This window comes from Aythya fuligula, chromosome 18 (genome assembly GCF_009819795.1).
Source record: "Aythya fuligula isolate bAytFul2 chromosome 18, bAytFul2.pri, whole genome shotgun sequence".
Lineage (NCBI taxonomy): Eukaryota > Metazoa > Chordata > Aves > Anseriformes > Anatidae > Aythya > Aythya fuligula.
In genome coordinates, this window is record NC_045576.1 from 767,462 (window position 1) to 784,857 (window position 17,396).

General features: G+C 43.6%; 1 protein-coding gene across 3 annotated transcripts in view; it reads left to right on the forward strand.

The window, feature by feature from the left end:
- Positions 1-17,396, forward strand: part of MAP2K4 (mitogen-activated protein kinase kinase 4) — a 109,002-nt gene that overhangs the window by 9,370 nt on the left and 82,236 nt on the right. Inside the window, exon 2 of one of the 3 annotated variants that reach the window (XM_032199606.1) lies at positions 6,458-6,490. The exons of the other annotated variants lie outside the window; for them this stretch is intronic. Within the exon in view, the coding sequence (XP_032055497.1) occupies positions 6,458-6,490 (33 nt within the window). The remainder of the gene's footprint in view (positions 1-6,457; positions 6,491-17,396) is intronic. 3 annotated transcript variants of the gene reach the window in all.

The following is a 17,396-nucleotide window of genomic DNA, read 5'->3' on the forward strand; positions in this document are numbered from 1 at the left end:
CTCCCTATGCTGAAAGGTGCAAATATGACTTCTGTCAGATGTCACAGACTTATTTAAGTTTCTGTGCATAGCTTGCATTTTTATTTTTATTTTTATTTGAAAGAAGAATGGACTACAAGTAAGGAAAGGTCCTTGCAGAAATCTCGGCACAGCCTACTGGGTGCCTGCTCCCCACTTGCCCAGACCCTGCGTTGGCCTGGATTTGCATCAGGACTGTCATGTGATGCTGCAGACCATCTTCCAAAACGTGTGACCTTGACTTCTGAGGCTGTAGCCCTCAGTGGAGGGGACACTGCTATTGCTCTTTGTGAGGAAATACAACATGGTGCCTCTGCTCCCCCTCTGCCTCCCAGTTCTGCTTTGAAATGAGCTCAGCTTCAGTTCGCATGAACCTGTGCAATAACTGTGCTTAGCAGGGTATGGCCCATTAACTTTTGTATGATCGTCAAGGGACGTGGATAGTATGTATATTGCACAAATTGCGTATTTATTAGCTGCTAAATTGATTTCCTCTTCTCCAAATTGAAGCCTTTGTATGTGCCCTTTACTGGAGGCAGAGAAAGCCCTTCAGGAAGCAGACAGCTTGCACTGATCTGGGGTGAACAAAGAGTCCAAGTGCCAGGAATTAGTCGGTGTTTTGAATAATTTATTTGATCTTTCTGAGGTGCTTCAGGAGATGCCCTTTGGCATAAGGAGGACAGCTGTTGGGAGCAGACACAGCTGAGCTAAAAGGGAATCAGACCTTTTATTGTGTTTTGTCCAGGCTTATTATTTCTGTGGAGCAGAAGAGTTTTATAGTTTGCTTTGGACCTGATTCTCTGGAAGAAGTTCTCTGAACTGAATTAGCCACCACTTTGCTTTTGGACCAGAGAGCAAAGTGTTTGTACTTTGAAGAGGTTTGTGGACAGAGATGAAACAGTTTCCTTTAAAAACACATGGCTGCATTTGTTTGACCTGGGAGGGGTTATGGAATAAGATAAAAGCACTGCATTTGGAAATCCCTTCTGGGGAGTGATGGGACCACATCTGAGTTTTCCTGTAAAGACCACTTCCCCTACTGAACCGTGTCAGCACAGGACCTGATCTCATGCCAAGCAGTTGGAACCCTTGCCCTACCTTTGATGTTCTCTTCTTTCCTCGCATGTCACTCAAACTTGGAGGAGCCGAAGGTCGGACGGAGGGGAATATTGTGTGAGGATGATCTTGACCACTTTGTAGAAGTGGTCAAGACTGGAAGCCTAGAGCAGAGGGACAGAATGGCTGTTGTCCTCTCAGACAACCTGATGACAGGCTGTAGAGACTGTATTGACCCCAGATGTTTTTACTGCTGAAGAGGTGTTACCTACCAGAAAAACTGGATGAGAAGCTATATGTAGTGGTGTTATATAGAACTTAGTATACTGCTTCAGGACATGTGAGTTTTGTCCTTTCTTCAAGATACCTTTTTTTTCCTCACCCTCAAGGTAGCCGTAGCAGTCAGGATGTGGAAACTAAGGCATTTGGATGTCTGATGTAAGATTAGTTTCCTTGCTGATCTGGGGATGAGTAGAGGTTAGTTCTCTCTTAAGAACTACTGTTCTGATGTAGCCCAACTGTTAAAACTATAAAGTGTGACTGTATGGTATCAGGAGTGTGTCTGCAAGTTCGTGCAAAGGAGTTAGTTATGAGTGAACTCTGACATCTGTTGGAAGAAGAAGAATCTGAAGGCAGAGACCTGCTGCTGTGGGCAGCAGCTCAGCAGTTGAGTTCTTGCTGCACAGGGACACACATGTTGAACAAGATTGCTCGTGTTCTCCTGGTAATACAAATTCTATTTTAAAATATGTTTCTAATTTGTTTATTTCTTTTTGAGAGTAGTTGGAATAAGATCCTGGAGCTCTTTATCTGCACATAGCAGAGTTGTGGCCAAATAAGCTTTCTAAAACATAAGCATTGCTGCTGCACCTCAGTGCTAGATAACATTGGGTTGAAAACAAGACTTTGCTGTCTGACCTGCTCATGTGGCCTTGTTCCTGCTGCTCTCTGTGAGTAGCAGAAGGAACAAGCATGGAAGCGGTGAAGGTTGAGATGGTGGGAGGTGGTGTCTACAGCTCACATATGTCTGTCCATATCCTTGTGTTAGATGGCGTGGCTGATTTCACTGTAAAGGTACACGATTTGGAATATCTTGGGCTTTGAATTGGAAATTTCAAGTCTGGTTTGTGGCTGTGAGTGCTTTTTTTTCCTGCCCTACGAAAATACACTGTAAGAAAGTGTGATTGCAGGCTGTATTTCAGCTAGGGTATGAAATGTTAATGGGGCTGGTCATTTGCTTTAATATAGACAGGTCTTAGTCACAACTAACTTGAACGTGAGCCCAAAACAGAATTGGCAGCAGGGAACCTGCTTCATCACTGAGTTGCCAAAGGTCTGAGCTGATCCCTGCGTCATTCCAGGGCACTGTGGGATAGGCTCCAGGAGCTGCTTGTCCATGGTGCTATTTCTGTGTAGTAAATAGAAACTTTCTGGGAAGGTTTGCATTGGTATCCGTGTAAAATCTGATTAATTCTTCTTTGGCAATGAAGCTGTAGCCACCCAGCACTCATATTCTCCATGAAAGCCTGTGCTGGCATGTCCTAAGTGTTTGAGACCCAAAACAAACTAAATGAACACAGCTTGGCAACGTTCTTCAGCTATTTGGTTGTCCATGCTGCAGAGCAATGCACGAAGTTGTAGATGTATTAACACTGGCATAAAAATCTTGCTGTCCATTAGGGCACCGTATTCAAAAGATTTGGGTTTTACAGCCAAAGCTGGTTGCTCTGTGGCAACTCAGCCACGTGAGGTGAGGGTTGGGTTGTCTACTTCCAATCTACCAGGAGTAGTTGCTGCTTCCTCCCTGGTAGCAACATTACCTCCTGTTCACAAGGACACGCAACTGCGTGGTCAGGGTTTCATCCAGAGAGTTCCACAGGTGAACTGAGCAGAGTGACTGTGTTCACCATGGGATACAGCATTCATTGCATCCACAGCAGTCTCACAGCAATGCTGTCTGCTAAATTTGAACCTGTTGTTGAAATCCAAAAGCTGCAACTGTGGTGTGCTGGAGAATTGAGTCTATTCCCAGTACTCAGTCTTGCAGGAATGGGAGTTATGAAAACGTCTTGCAAGTGATCTTATAAAGTAATTTTGTCCAGTGCTTTAGAGGAATAAATAAACCAAAGTACTCTAGAAGAAAAGTTCCCCAGTCCTGAGTGCAGCAGTTATTTTAACCATCTATGAATTTGACATGCTCGTGTTTGTGTTAGGAGTTCAGTATTTTTCTCATGTTGGGAGTTTAATATTTTGTCTCCAATAACGACCCCTTTCTACCACAGACTCCTTTTTTAAGTGCATCAAGCTTCTCTTGAAAACAATTTAGATGCCCTGCTCTGCTTTTTCTTCCAGAAGACATCTTCAGGATTTCAGTCAGTAGCTGGAAATGTTCAATGACAATTTTGTCACTGTTGATCTTCTGTCACCCTTAGTCTTCGACATACATGCTGCTACTCCTTCCTTAATGCCTATTTAGATGTGTTTCAGAGCTTTACATTACAGTATTCCTGTCCTGCCATATGCCTTTGGCTAGGTTGAAAGCACTAACCACTGCCATCCTTTCCAGGAAATAGATGCTCTGTTGCCATTGACAGGAAGTTACTTGCAGTGACTTTGGAATACATCTCGAGTTTGCCTGCAGTTTTGCATGTGGCAGAAAACATGGGCAGCAGAACCAGGCTGAATGCAGAGGGTGGGAGCATCATGAGTGATGATGCCTTCAGCTGCTCCCTTTCCCCTGCTGCCTCCCAGGGAAGCAGCAGCAGCCTCAGCAGCAGAAGCAGACCAAAGCTGTTTTAGCAGGCACAGGGTTGGGATCAGCCACGGACAGACATGAACATAGCACCACTGATTCTGGGATAGTATTAAACAGTGTCTTGGCAAAAGGTCAGGCAGGAGTCCTGCTCTAGTTGAGAGATTTCCGTCGTAAACCAAAGTCAGTTTTCTCTGGGTGGAGATGTGATACAGGTGATAAGCAGCATTGGCTCTGTCTGTCGGCTGCACACAGACGGTTATGAATGTTGAAGATTGTTTTATTTGTGGTGCTCTGACACCTTGCAAGAGCTTTAATGGGTAGGGGGATCCTGTGTTACCGTATGGCACACTCAAGTTTTTTTATGCAGAACTGATGCCTGATTTCCTTTTTTAAGGAGCTCTGAGTTAGAAGGAGTTAATGGGGATGAGAACAAGGGAAGAAGATAGCTGGATCTGGGCTGGGGCTACTGGCTGGTATTTTTGCAACAGTCTTCTGTTACCCAGCGTGAGACTGTGGGGATTAGCTGGGCAGACTCCCTGGCTCCTTCTGTACTGAAGACCTGCCTGCCCTCTGCAGAGGGATAGAACTCTTTCCCAAGGACTTTTAAAAGCCAATGGACTGGAGGAATTTTTGTTGAAATGTTATGGGGTTTATTTCTTTAGCAGGCAAACTTTGCATCTGCCCCTACTTGTGGGATTTTGAAAGAATGAAAAAACTTGCATAACCACCAAAAGAATAATGTCTGGCATAGGAACTTATAATAACATGACTGAAAAGAAAAGCAAAGGCATGATCAGAAAGAAAACTAGCAGTAGATAAAAATGGCATTAATCATTTCTGAAAATGAAAATCTATTCGGAGTATCTGTTTGGACTTCAAAAACTTTAAGAACCATGGTGCAACTGAACAGCTTGGTAGCGTGCTCCCATAACCAGGAGCCGAGAAGGGAACATTTCCTGGGTAAAGCAGAGGTAACAGGTGCAGGGCTGAGCCATAGGAATGGGAAGAAATTTTAAGGCAAAACAGTGAACTTGCAAGCTAGTTAGACAGCTGAGTTGCTTTTGTAGGGGGAAAAAGGTACTTCCCTCGTGGAATGAAATTGTTGTTGTTTTTATTTTTTTCCTTTATAGTTTTATGCTGTCCTGCCAGTAAAATGGTTGGGTAATGCATTTTTTAATTTTCACTGATCAATTTATATTATTGTTAATAAAATTACTGTTAATGTTATTAGACTAATGTGGGTAACTTTAATTACCATTCTTATTTGCTCCTTCTTCTCTGAATGTACTACCAGCTTGCTTTGGTGGCTTTGGGGTTATTTTTCTGTTTTTGCATGCTATTGTGGAGACAAAACCAGTTAAAAAAAAATCTTATTCAGCAGATGGTTTAAGCTGGAACTTCTGGTGGGAAGGGGACACCAGGTTTTGTAAGGCTCATGGTGAAGCCCAGAGTTGGCAACAGTGTGCCCGTGAACAACACTTTCTCTTTTTTTTTGTCTGCTATTTTTTTTTTTTTGGTCACCGCAGTGTTGGGTTATACAGTTCATGTGCTTTTCTCTCATTACTCAAACTGAGTCAAAAGCTTCCCGTATTTTTTGTATCCAAGGATACATTTGCTGCAGCATAAATTGAAATGAGCTTGCAGCACGTGCAGTTTTCTGAGAGCTGCAATGGTGTCCTGGCTCGAGTCTCCAGCCTGCTCAGTGGGCACCAAGACCTTCCTGTGGGGTGGAGGATGTTTCTGGTTCTGGTGGCCAGTGTAAGGTGATGTGCTAAGGCTCCCTCTCAGCCGTGTGCCTGTGCATGTGTGCATGTACTGTGCTTATTAGTGTGCTCACCTTCAGTGAGCCAGACGCTCCTGGAGATCTGGCTGTGCATGGCTGAGCAGCTCTCAGGAAGAAGGCAAGCCTCAGTGAGGTCCTCCCTCCCTGAGCAGTATGGTGGTGCTGGCTGTGATAGGAAGTGCAGCTGCTGTCCTGTATGGCTATAATGCATTGTGCGGACATACCGTGGCTCATGGCCATAAAATGTTCTGTGGTGATGGGACTGATAAGGACGTTACAAACATCCCAGAGAAGCATCCATCTCCACATGCTAGGTCAGCAGTGCAGGAGAGGGCCGGGTGTGCGGTGCCCATCCTTGGGCAGCCGTGTCCCCAACTGCAGGAAGTTTCTGCAGACTCTGTCCAGGTCTCAGCGCCTTGTTGTATGGAGCCCTGCAATACCATCAGTGCTGCAGTGTCCAAATCCCCCTTGAGCAAAGCTTGGATTCCTGTCCTTAATTTGTCAGCTTTAGAGCTGTTGCTGTTTGAGTTCTATTAGCGCCTCAAAGAAACTAAAGCTCCTTGAAGTGAACTGATATCCTTCGTGCTTGCTGTGCAGAAGGGCTGGTGCCCTTGCTGGTTTGTTGAACACTGCTGCCACTCAAGACTGGTTTGTTTATAAAATGATGAATCCTGAATTGAATGGGATTGCTCTACATTTGAAGCAACACATTCTAAATTTTGATCTAATAAACTTGTTTAATGTATGATTTTAGAGTTAATGAACATTGAAACATAAAAAGTGATTCTTAAGTGATGCACTTTGACTTGCAGTGAATGAACAAGAACTTGTCTCTTTTGCTTTAGGCTTTCAGATAAACTTCTGTGGAAAGGCACAAAGTAAGCTACATATTTTTATAGTATTATCCTGTTTTATATATCAACCTTGGTATTGGGAATGTGTCCACTTTCTGTTCCAACTAACCACCTATGGCAGACCTACTCCTAAGAGAGCTTCCATTTCTCACAATGCTGTTTAAGTAAAAGTAAAATTAAGCAATTTAAAGGGTTACTAATTGTTGTACTACTTTACCTGTAACAAAAGAGCAACTCCAGAAACATGCAGCTAAACTAATTGTGTATGTAGCACTGGAAATTTCCTACCTGTTGAATTGGTCTGAAACAAACTGGGTGGGATTTGGCAGTTTGATTTGTGCCTGCCAAAACTTGTGCTGAATGAGCACCTGACATGCACACTTTTATACGGAGCGTGAACACCTTGAATTGCCATCTCAAGAGCCAGCAGGACAGATGCTAGATCCTGCAGTGGGTTGTTTCTGTTCGAGCTTCTTTCAAGAGAGGTGAGAACAGGACAGGAGAGCTGTCAGGAGGGGCTGCTGGCGTTAGCTGGTGCCAGCTCTCCCACAGGCAGCCTTGGCCACTGCAGGACAGTTTGTGATGACTAATGGAAGCTCTGCAGAACTAATTTTTTATTTTCTGTCACTGGCTTATGCTCTGTATTCCTCTGTCATACTATCAAAGTACCTTCTACAGTATGGTGATAGTTTTATTGGAAGCAGTCTCTTTTTTTCTGAATTCTAGATTTATTTTGACTCTGCATTTCTTTGAATTTGCATTCAGATTTTTTTCTTTTGTGCTTGATACACTTATTTGTTATAGCAATTCTAATATCTAGAGATATAATTGTTATTTTTTTTAATAGTCGGTGTCTTTGGATTTTATGTCAGTGTACTTTGTGACTACTGTTCAGATAGATTTTTGTCTGAAGCAGTTGTACATAGAAAAACCTTTGCTGTCCATAGCTTTCACAGAGCAATGCTTTCTGTGTTATGACTGAGGAGGACATCTGCTCCAGTGTTACAGTGCAGAGGTGAGCCTGGATGTCAGAATTGTTCCCCCAGGACAGGATTGGAGAACATACTTATTTTTTAATAATTTTCTGTTAGTATGGAATATACAAATCTTTAGGAAACTCGATGTTTGAAGCAGGAAATTCAAACTCGTTTTACAAGCTAGAGCTGTATGTCAGAATCAGAGTTAGGCTTTGAGACCTTTTCTGGTAGATTCATAAGATGACAGCTACTGAATTGTGAAAAGATATGGAAGAAAATCAGCCACCCAAAAGGAGCAGTTGGCTGCTGAAGTTTGTATTCTGGAGCTGGGTTAATGGCTGTGCAGGCGAGGCTGAGTTGGACATGGGATTTGCTGCTGGGAGGAGCTGTCACGCAGCATTTCATGTGAACCTTGTCAGCTTAAAAAGGTTGATTAGCATTTACTTAAGACAATGTCTTGCTCCTGTTGTTAGTCTTCTTACAAATTCCCTGTTGTCTGACACACTAAAAACACTGTAAATGCTTCTGCAAGGTTAGTTATTTCCTCAGCAGTGCCTTTCATCCAAAGCTGGGATCTGTTGTCAGACATAGACAGTCCTTGCTCTCTGGGGCAGTTGCAGTCTGGAACAAAATGAGAAATGCTCAATACATGACACTTCAAAGGAAGAAAAAAAAGGCTTTGCCATTAGAAGGTTTTGCAAAATAATGAGATGGTTCCCACCTGTGCCTTTGGAATAGAAAGTGTAGAGGTGGGTGCTGTGAGCTGCCTGCAGCAGCACAGCTGGTCACAGAGACTGTACCAGGGTTCCTGGGGGTAAGTCCGAAAAACACCTCCGTTAATACTGCTTTGCTGACTTGTGTGCTGGGAGGCATGAATGTAGGTAGGAACCAGAGAGGCATTAAAAAAAAAAAAACAAACACATTAGCACCTGCCTGTCAGAGCACCGCAGTTTATGTTAAAAACAGGGTAAGTACATCAGAGCAGTTGGAAAAGTATGGTTGTGTGTCGGGCACTTTGCTGCTGGGGAGGTACTCAGTGTGTCCTGTGGGGTTCTGGGGCCATGGTTCAGGTGCTGTGTGCACAGCAGGTGGCAGCAGGAGTAGTGTGGAAGCTTGTGGTTGCTGGACATGCTGGGGGCTGAAGGGGCCAGCGCATCCCATTGTCTGCAGCTCTGCTTGGTGGAGCTCCTCGTCCCAAAGAGGTGTTGTGGAAGTGAAGTGTGTTTCTGTAGAGGTAACTCCAGTGGTTCATTCCCCAGGACCTTGCTGGTTTGAACACAAAGGTTGCACGTGGCCTGGGTTTTGTTCTGGAAGTTTCACGTGCTGCTGTGGTGGAGGAGTGAGTGCCTCTGTGCATGCTGTGGGCTGCTGGGTTGTTTGCCTGATTTCCCCCTCTGCTTTGCCAACCTGCCTAAAACTTGTTTTGTTACCTGTTTAAAGTCATGAAAATTCAAAACTTTGTTAGCAGCAAGTATAACCTGGTGCAGTCAGGCCTTGGGAGGGCGCATGGGTCTGCAGGAGAGGGGCTTGCTCCATCTGCCCGAGCCCAGGCAGCAGCAGTGGGCAGGCAGTTGGTGCCAGCTCCAGAGGTGGTGAAGAGCTGTAGTGGCTTTTCTCTGGTAGACTTAAAGTGAATTGAGAAGTGAATTAGTAGGAATTTACAGGGTTGAAAAAACCCTCTTGACAGAAAGTGCCAGGTTTCTTTGTGCCAAAAATTGTTTACAGCAAAGACAGATTTTGATGTTGAGTATTTTCCATTAAAGTACTGTTGACTGTTAAACAGTGACGGTTTGATTGCTTGAATTATCCCCTAAAGTATACTTTAATTGCATTTTCCTTTTTAAGCAAGGTTTTAAAGTGTTAGGGGTATTAGCTGACTGTGCATGTTATGTGTAAGTGTCATGTTTATTTAGAAGAAGAGGATAATGAAAGCATTAATGCATTTGTGAATTCTCTTACCTACTTATCTTTCTGTTTTACAGACAGATTTTTAGTCTGTATTTACCAGCTATTAGCAAGAATGACAAGAGCTATGGTATTTTATTTCTCTGAGTCTCTGCAGTCAGCACAAGCACTTGGTAACATCAGCAGCAAAACTGGTGGCATTGCAGTGCTCAGGAGGGGTCTGGTTTCATCTCGTGCTGAACGGCACATATCTGCTTCCCTTCCCATTGGCCTGTCCAGGTAAGCCATCGTTTCTGTTGAAGAACCGTTTGCCAGAGAAACACAGGTTAGCCTTTTCATATGGAGAGGTGTTGTGAGAAACACTCCGTAGCCAATAACTTAGGCTCAGGCGAGGATCTCAGCGAAGTAGTAATTTATTCGCGATTGCAATGGCGGGCGCCCCACAAGCAGGAGAGAGCGCATCTACTAGTTCCAAAACACAGTTTATATACCTTTTGATGGCAGGACCCTCCCCTGTTTCCCCACTGAGCGGGTAATCCAGGTTCACAATCTATCTGATGCTTCACAAACAATGCATGGCCTTCAGTCGCCGGCCTGTTAAATTTCAAATTTCTTTTGACATTTTTACTGTTTGAAGTGGTAATGTTTCTTCACTTATCTGACTTGACTTGACACCGTGATTTTCACCTAATTGTCCTAAGGAGTCTGATTGTCTGCATTTTACAAGGTCGCCTGCTAAACTTTTCTTATCACTGTAAGCATATCTCAGTACCACATTCCCTCCTTCTAAACAATATAACTCTGCAAAAACAACATTTCTATTCCCACAATTCCCCCCTTTTCTTTTTTTATAAACTGTTGATTTTTGCAAAAACTCTTTTTATTTTTATTTATTTATTTATTTTAAGTATAATTTGGTAAATATCTTCCTCTTCTTCACTTTCTTTGCTCTCCATTTCCTCTAATATCATTTTATCTGAGTAAGGTGGTGGATCTATGGTCATTTGTTTCAATAATGTGGTTTCAATTAACCGCTGGACAAGTCCCCTTACACAGGGGATAACGCAACAGCCAATAGCTGTCAAAACTCCTGCTACTATAATCAAGGATGTAAATATGGACATTACCATCCCTTTCCATTTACCAAACCAAGATTTCAACCATCCTGTGATGGAAGTGTCTGCTCACGAATTTTCTGCCAATTCATTGGCAAGGGTGGTAAGCCCTTGCAATGCTCTTGTTACTGTGCCATCCGGGGCAGTATTGTTACGGATAAAAGTACAACAGTTGCCCAGCATCACGCATACACCACCCTTCTCCACAAGCATCTTATCTAATGCTATCCTGTTTTCCCAAGCCATTTTGCTGATGGCATCTAGCTGTTCAGCGATTCCTCTCATCGCATCCTTGGTATAATTGATGAATCTCTGCTGATTATAATAGAAATAATTAATCCAATCCACATTTTTATTGATTGTTACCCACCAGAACAGTAACTCAAACCCTGCAGCAATTTAATTTCTGGCTTTATATTCATCCCGAACTCCTGTAGGTACCCCAATAGAATCTATGTATACTCTATCATCAAATGATATTCCTAAGCCTCCTTTACTTCTTCTGGGTATTTGTGATGTTTCTCTTTCAAATGCCAGAGTGAAGGGTATAGCTGATTGAACAAGTGCACAAGTGCCTTCCCAATTAGATGGCAGGGTGGACCGTAAGATCTTCCCTCCACCGTACCACCAGAGATCTGCCCTGGGGATCTCTAGTCTTGAGCAGTTTCCCATCAAGTCCTTGGTAGCACAAGGCAAATTCTCCCAGATGCCAGGTAGCACTCACACCCTGCCGTGAGAGGCAAGCTGTATGGTTACCTATAGCTGTAGAGAATGCAGGGGGAACTGTGATATTGTTATCATGCAAGAAACAGCAAAGAGAGACTTACAGGCCTCATTTCCCCAGGCAGTCTTTTCTTGGTACAATGCAATCATACATTGCATCCCTTGGGAGTCTTTGGTCCACCCCCATGGGAAGGGCACTATCTGGGCAATCGGTCATCCCGAGGCACAAGCATAGCAGTAGCTACGGTTGAGACTCTGGACAGTATATTTGACCCATTCTATCCAGGCATTCACATCCCCATACCCTGTTTGAATCTCAAATGTTTGAACTGCCACATTTCAGAGGGCCTCCTGTTTTCTCCTTGAGTTTCTCTCTTTCTCTGATGGCAATAGAGGATTGTTTCCATACAGCTATTCTCAATCTGGCTGTTGTGTCTCTCCCAGTTATTTGTTCTTTCTGCTCAATTGTCATTGGGCATTTAAATCTCCACAAGCTAACACCTCACAAGCATCAAACGTGACGGCTTGTGGTACATAACCCTCTGTCACAGTCACCCATATTTTGATGGGGTATCCCGTTTTTGCTATTATCTGGTCATGCCTTTTCCAAGTTACCAATTGACTGAGGCCTTCTCTGAGGCCTAGAATCACTAAAAACAAAATTAGTAATCAATTTTTCCCTGTCATTATTTTTAAACCTTAGGTTTCCAAATAATTATCGATACAAAAATAAGATGTACACTACTACTATAACAACCCCCCCCTTGGGAGCACTGCAGTTCGCTGTAGGTCTGTCCTTTCTCTCAATCACAAGTCACACTCGTTAGTTACCTGTGAAAATAAAAGGTTAGTTTACAATTGTAAGCTCTTATCCTGCTCAGAGTCCACTACGAGATTTTTCTCTTCAATTTCAACTTCCAACAAGTCTTTTGTAGGAACAGCTTCCCAGGTACTAGCGTCGACAGATGCCTTCACTCGAGTATAGTGAGTCCAACCTTTTTCCGCAGTTCTTACGGCTGTTTCAGTGGTCAGTAATTGTCCTTCCCATTCAGGCCGGAGTTGACTCTTTCCAGATCTGAATCAGGACCCGGTTTCCTGGGTGATGGTGGTGAATGGGGAATTCCAAAGGTGGGGTTTGAGCCAACAACCCACAGGTCCTGAGAGATGACAAAGAAGAAGGCAACCCCAGAATACAGTTCTTAAGGAAACTCTCTTATTTTGAATTGTGGTATCTCATCCCTTCTGCCCAGATAGGGCAATCTGAACAGCATCTCATATGGTGAAATTCCTATATCCTTTCTTGGTGCTGTTTAAACCTGTAGGAGTAAGCATTTTACCCAAGGAAATTGGGTTTCTAACACTAGTTTAGTTAATTGCTTCTTTAATGTCTGATTCATTCGCTCCACCTTCCCAGAAGAGGAGGGGTGCCAGGGGCTGTGAAAATCCCACTCAATCTCTAAGGCCTGCTTTAACCCTTTCAGTAAAGCTTACACCCATCTAGTCACGTGGTCAATTAGGACAAACAAGTAACTCAGTAAAGTTTACCTGTATACTTTGGAAAGGTCAAACCCCTGGCTCCCGTCCCCCTCTAGATGGGTTACAGAACACCTTTTTATTTACCTTTTGTCATATGGTACATCCTCTACATATGTGCTTCCCTAAAGTGTATATTCCTACACAGACATACTTTCTTAGCACAATATCACACATTGCTTGCACCTCCCAATGACTCTTTTGATGTAAAACAGTTAATATTTGCCTCATTATCACTTTATTCAGCATTTCTCTCCCATCAGGGAGTATCCGTTTTCCTTCAGACTTCATGGCTCCTGATTCCTTAAAAAAATCATTCTTTTAAAACTTTTTAGTTCTTTCTTAATTTTCAACAATTCCCTGAATCCTCTCTGGATTTATTCTTCATTTTCCCTCAGACATTAGATGCCTTAAATACCTGACTTCTCTTTCTCCATATTGTAATTTATTATTTATTTGTTTTCAATACTCTCAAGCCCTGCTTTCCCAGAAAGTTGAATAGTTTGTTAGTAGCTTTCTTCACAACTCTTTTCTCCTGTCCTGACAACAGAAAATGATCCACATATTTGTTAACATTAATACCTCCTTGGGAGGTTGTAATTGCTCCAAAATCTTTTTTAAAACTTATCCATATAGATAGGTGGCCCTGTAAACCCCCCCAAGGTAAAATTGTCCACCTATATTGTTGCTTCCGCCCCCATTTCAGGGTCTTTCCAGTCAGAGGTGAATATACGTTTGCTCTCAGGGCCAGAGAGCACTCCATTAATAACGCTGTTATTCCAGTCTAACAATTTCCTATTTGAATGCCCAATTTAATCATCAAATCCCGTCCCAACAAGTTAGTCCCTGCCTTGGGTACATACAATAATTACCCAGTGATCATTTTATCCCCTAGTCTCAGCTTGGTATCCCCCCAAAGTGGCACTGTTATCCCAGCCCCTTCTGCCCCCATCACTTTTTAGGGTTTCATTAGTTAATTTAATCCCTGATACTTTACAAGCCAGTAATGACCTAGCTGCCCCAGTGTATTGGGTTTGATGGCAAGGTTCGGGGGGTGTGAGGGGTGTGGGGGTGGGAAACTGCAGTGGCAGCCCCCGTGAGAAAAACCCAGAAGCCTCCCCGTGGCAGATAAGGGACAATTTCATCTGGCCCTAAGGGGCCCACTGCTGCCCAGAGCCAAGTCATGAGCAATACAGTCCGTGCCTCTGTGACAGCACATCCACGAAAACAAACAAACAAAGAAACAAACAAAAACCTGCTGCTCAACAGCAGTTGGGAGAGTGAGAAACCCCCCCGCAGACACCAAAGTCAGTGCAGAAGGAGGGGGAGGAGGCGCTCCAGGCTCTGGAGCCGAAGCCCCCCTGCGGCCGCTGGAGAGGCCGCTGGTGGAGCAGGCTGTTCCCCCCTCCCCGATGCTTGGGAAACTGAACAGACACCACAGCAAATATGCAAATATACCAAAACTTCTAGACTGTTACTTAGATAATGCCTACATCACCTTTCCCTGCTCATTCAATTTCAAACAGCTCTGTTAAATATTACATGCCACACCTTTAACACCTTCGGCAAGACTTTTAACACTTCCTTTATTTTTCTCCAGCCTGTACTTTTCTAATACCAGCACCAAAGGCTCAGGGTCCAACTTAATTCCATACCTTTTCCCTCCAAGATACTGAAACAACATATCAATATAGAATATTTCATCCCACTTTCCTTCTTTCCTCCTTCTTCCACTCCAGATATTCCTATTCGAAGTGGCCAGCCTGGCCACACTTAAAACATCTTATCAAAGCCTGTCTCTGCTAGGACTCGGGCCACAACACAGGCAGCCTTCTTTGCCTGCCATTCCTTCATCTCTCTTCCTCTCCTTTCCATCCTGGCCCTGACTCCCCCTGAAGATTTTCTTCATCTTTCTCCAACCCTCTGCCTCACTACCCGCTGCACTGTCAATACCATTAGTTTCGATCTCTTTTTTTTTTTTTTTTCCCTTCTTATCTCCCCTCCAGACACACCCCTCCAGGGCCTCCCGCAGGAGGGTCCCCCAGTGACTGTTCACTACATTCCCCCCACCTTCTGAAGCATTTTCTGCGTATTTTGCCAGGCTTTAATCACACAATGAACTTTCAAGAGCCCTTGGGATACTGGGTCCTCAGGTCTCATCCCCAAGTACTTTCTCATTCTGACACTAAGTCTCTCATATGATTTCTGTGTTGCACACTATTATTATTCCAGCCAGGATTGGCAAGTGGGTATTTCTGCCCTGCCGGTATTACCCCTGGTCCTGGAGGATGAGCTCTTTCCCATTCTTGTATAGCAGCTCTCCTCCTGATCATTCCCATTTCTTTCCCTGTAAACAACATACTTATAGACATAATTCCCTCCCCCAAGAGTATAAATCAGGTCGTAGGAACTGGTCTAATTGTTCAGCTAGGCTGTTGGGGTCCTTGAATAAAGACTTCCTCTCCTTCTTAAAAGTCCTAACCTCTCTGCTGGTAAGGAGGAGGGGGTAGTTCACCTAAGAGGATACACAGTTAGTGTTAGTACTGTTAGTATCAGGGAAGGCAAAATTCTCAACATATCTTCTACCTTGTTCTAATTCTTGCCAGAGCCTAGAGTACGATCCTTCTTTAGGGACAGTGTTAATTACAGTCCCTGTCTCCCTTCCTGGAGTGACTGCTGCTGCCACCAGTTCAATATTAAGATTATAGGGAGCATAACTTGGCTCCTTCTCTGAAAAAGGAATCTTATTGTTTACACATAAATTTAAAGCCTGAATTTTCATCAGACCCGTGTTTTGGCCAAAATACTGCTGTTTCCTTAATTGGTTCTTTTGTCCAGACTGATACACAATATTTAACCTTTTTTTTTTTTTTTTTAAATTATTTTTCTTTTACAATCCCTCTAATTTTGGGATTATGTTTCCAATTTCTTATCATTCTTCAGGAAGAACTATTAGTAGGCACTCCCCCAGGGATATCTCCCTGTCCCCTGGAACTCATATTTTACCATTTTTCCTAACCCTCGCCATTATGTGCTACAGAATTTTCCCTTCTGCAGTGTACCACACACCAACGTACTGAAAGATGGGGGTGTACCGCCAAGCACTTCCCCGTGCCAGCGTTACCGCACACCTGAGTTTACCAGATTCCCTGGTGTACTTCCAAGCACTTCCCTGTGCAAGGATTACCGTACACCAGATTCCCCTGGTGTAGTGCCAGGACTTCCCCGTGCAAGGGCTTACCATACACCAGATCACAGGACCCCCAAGGCAATACTTAATATTTCTTACCTTGGTCTGTGCACAGAGTTACCGGATCGATTCTTAAAAACCCGGAGTGCCTACCTTCTTCCTTTCCCCACTACTTCACGGATCCTGCCTCTTTAACCAGTCTTGGGCCCTCTGTCAGGTTTCTGCAGAACCGCCACCGTCGATGCACAGGACCGCTGAAATCAGCAGGGCATGCCTTCCTGCTGCTGCGGTGGTGGGGCTCCTCAGTAGGTGACTGGATCCCGGACGAGCCCCCAAATTGTGAGAAACACTCCGTAGCCAATAACTTAGGCTCAGGCGAGGATCTCAGCGAAGTAGTAATTTATTCGCGATTGCAATGGCGGGCGCCCCACAAGCAGGAGAGAGCGCATCTACTAGTTCCAAAACACAGTTTATATACCTTTTGATGGCAGGACCCTCCCCTGTTTCCCCACTGAGCGGGTAATCCAGGTTCACAATCTGTCTGATGCTTCACAAACAATGCATGGCCTTCAGTCGCCGGCCTGTTAAATTTCAAATTTCTTTTGACATTTTTACTGCTTGAAATGGTAATGTTTCTTCACTTATCTGACTTGACTTGACACCGTGATTTTCACCTAATTGTCCTAAGGAGTCTGATTGTCTGCATTTTACAAGGTCGCCTGCTAAACTTTTCTTATCACTGTAAGCATATCTCAGTACCACATTCCCTCCTTCTAAACAATATAACTCTGCAAAAACAACATTTCTATTCCCACAGTGTTTCTGTGCTGAGAAGGGAACCTGGGCTGTTGTTCTGCAGGTAGGAAGATCAAAGGTGTATAGTGGAAGGAGTTGTGCAGATTTTCTTCTTGTTGTAAATGAAAGGAATGTAGAACAGACATCTGAATTCCTCTTGTAAGCTGTTGAGAAATAGCTGTAGAGACTTTGGGATCAAACCCTGCCCTTTCATGAAAAATAATAGCAAATATCTCAGTTCAGAACTGCAGCTTAGCCTTCTTGAATAATTTGACAAAACTGTATGTCGTTGGCTGAGGCAGGAGATCTATGTTTTTCCGTTGAGTTGTATTTGAGAGACCAAGGCAGTAAAGTCATTTTATATTCAAGAAGGGGGAAAGGTCTCAACATGATCACCTTCCCACCATTGCAGGGGAGAACAGGTTTTTGCTGCTTCCCCTTGCCATTTCTTGTGCAAAGGTAGTGGCCCAGGTGATTCCGCTTCCCTGCTTGCTGCCTGCTAGGACTGGCTGAGCAGTCTCCTAAGGGTGTTTTTTTTGCCATTAACTGCTGATAAGCTTGTATACTGAAAGAAAAAACATTGTTGCCTTCAAGAGACAAGGAAGCATTCAGGGTCTGTTCCTTCTGTTGTTGGTGTTTTTTTTTTTTTTTTGTTTTGTTTTTTTTTTTTTTTTTTTTTTTTTTTTTTTTTT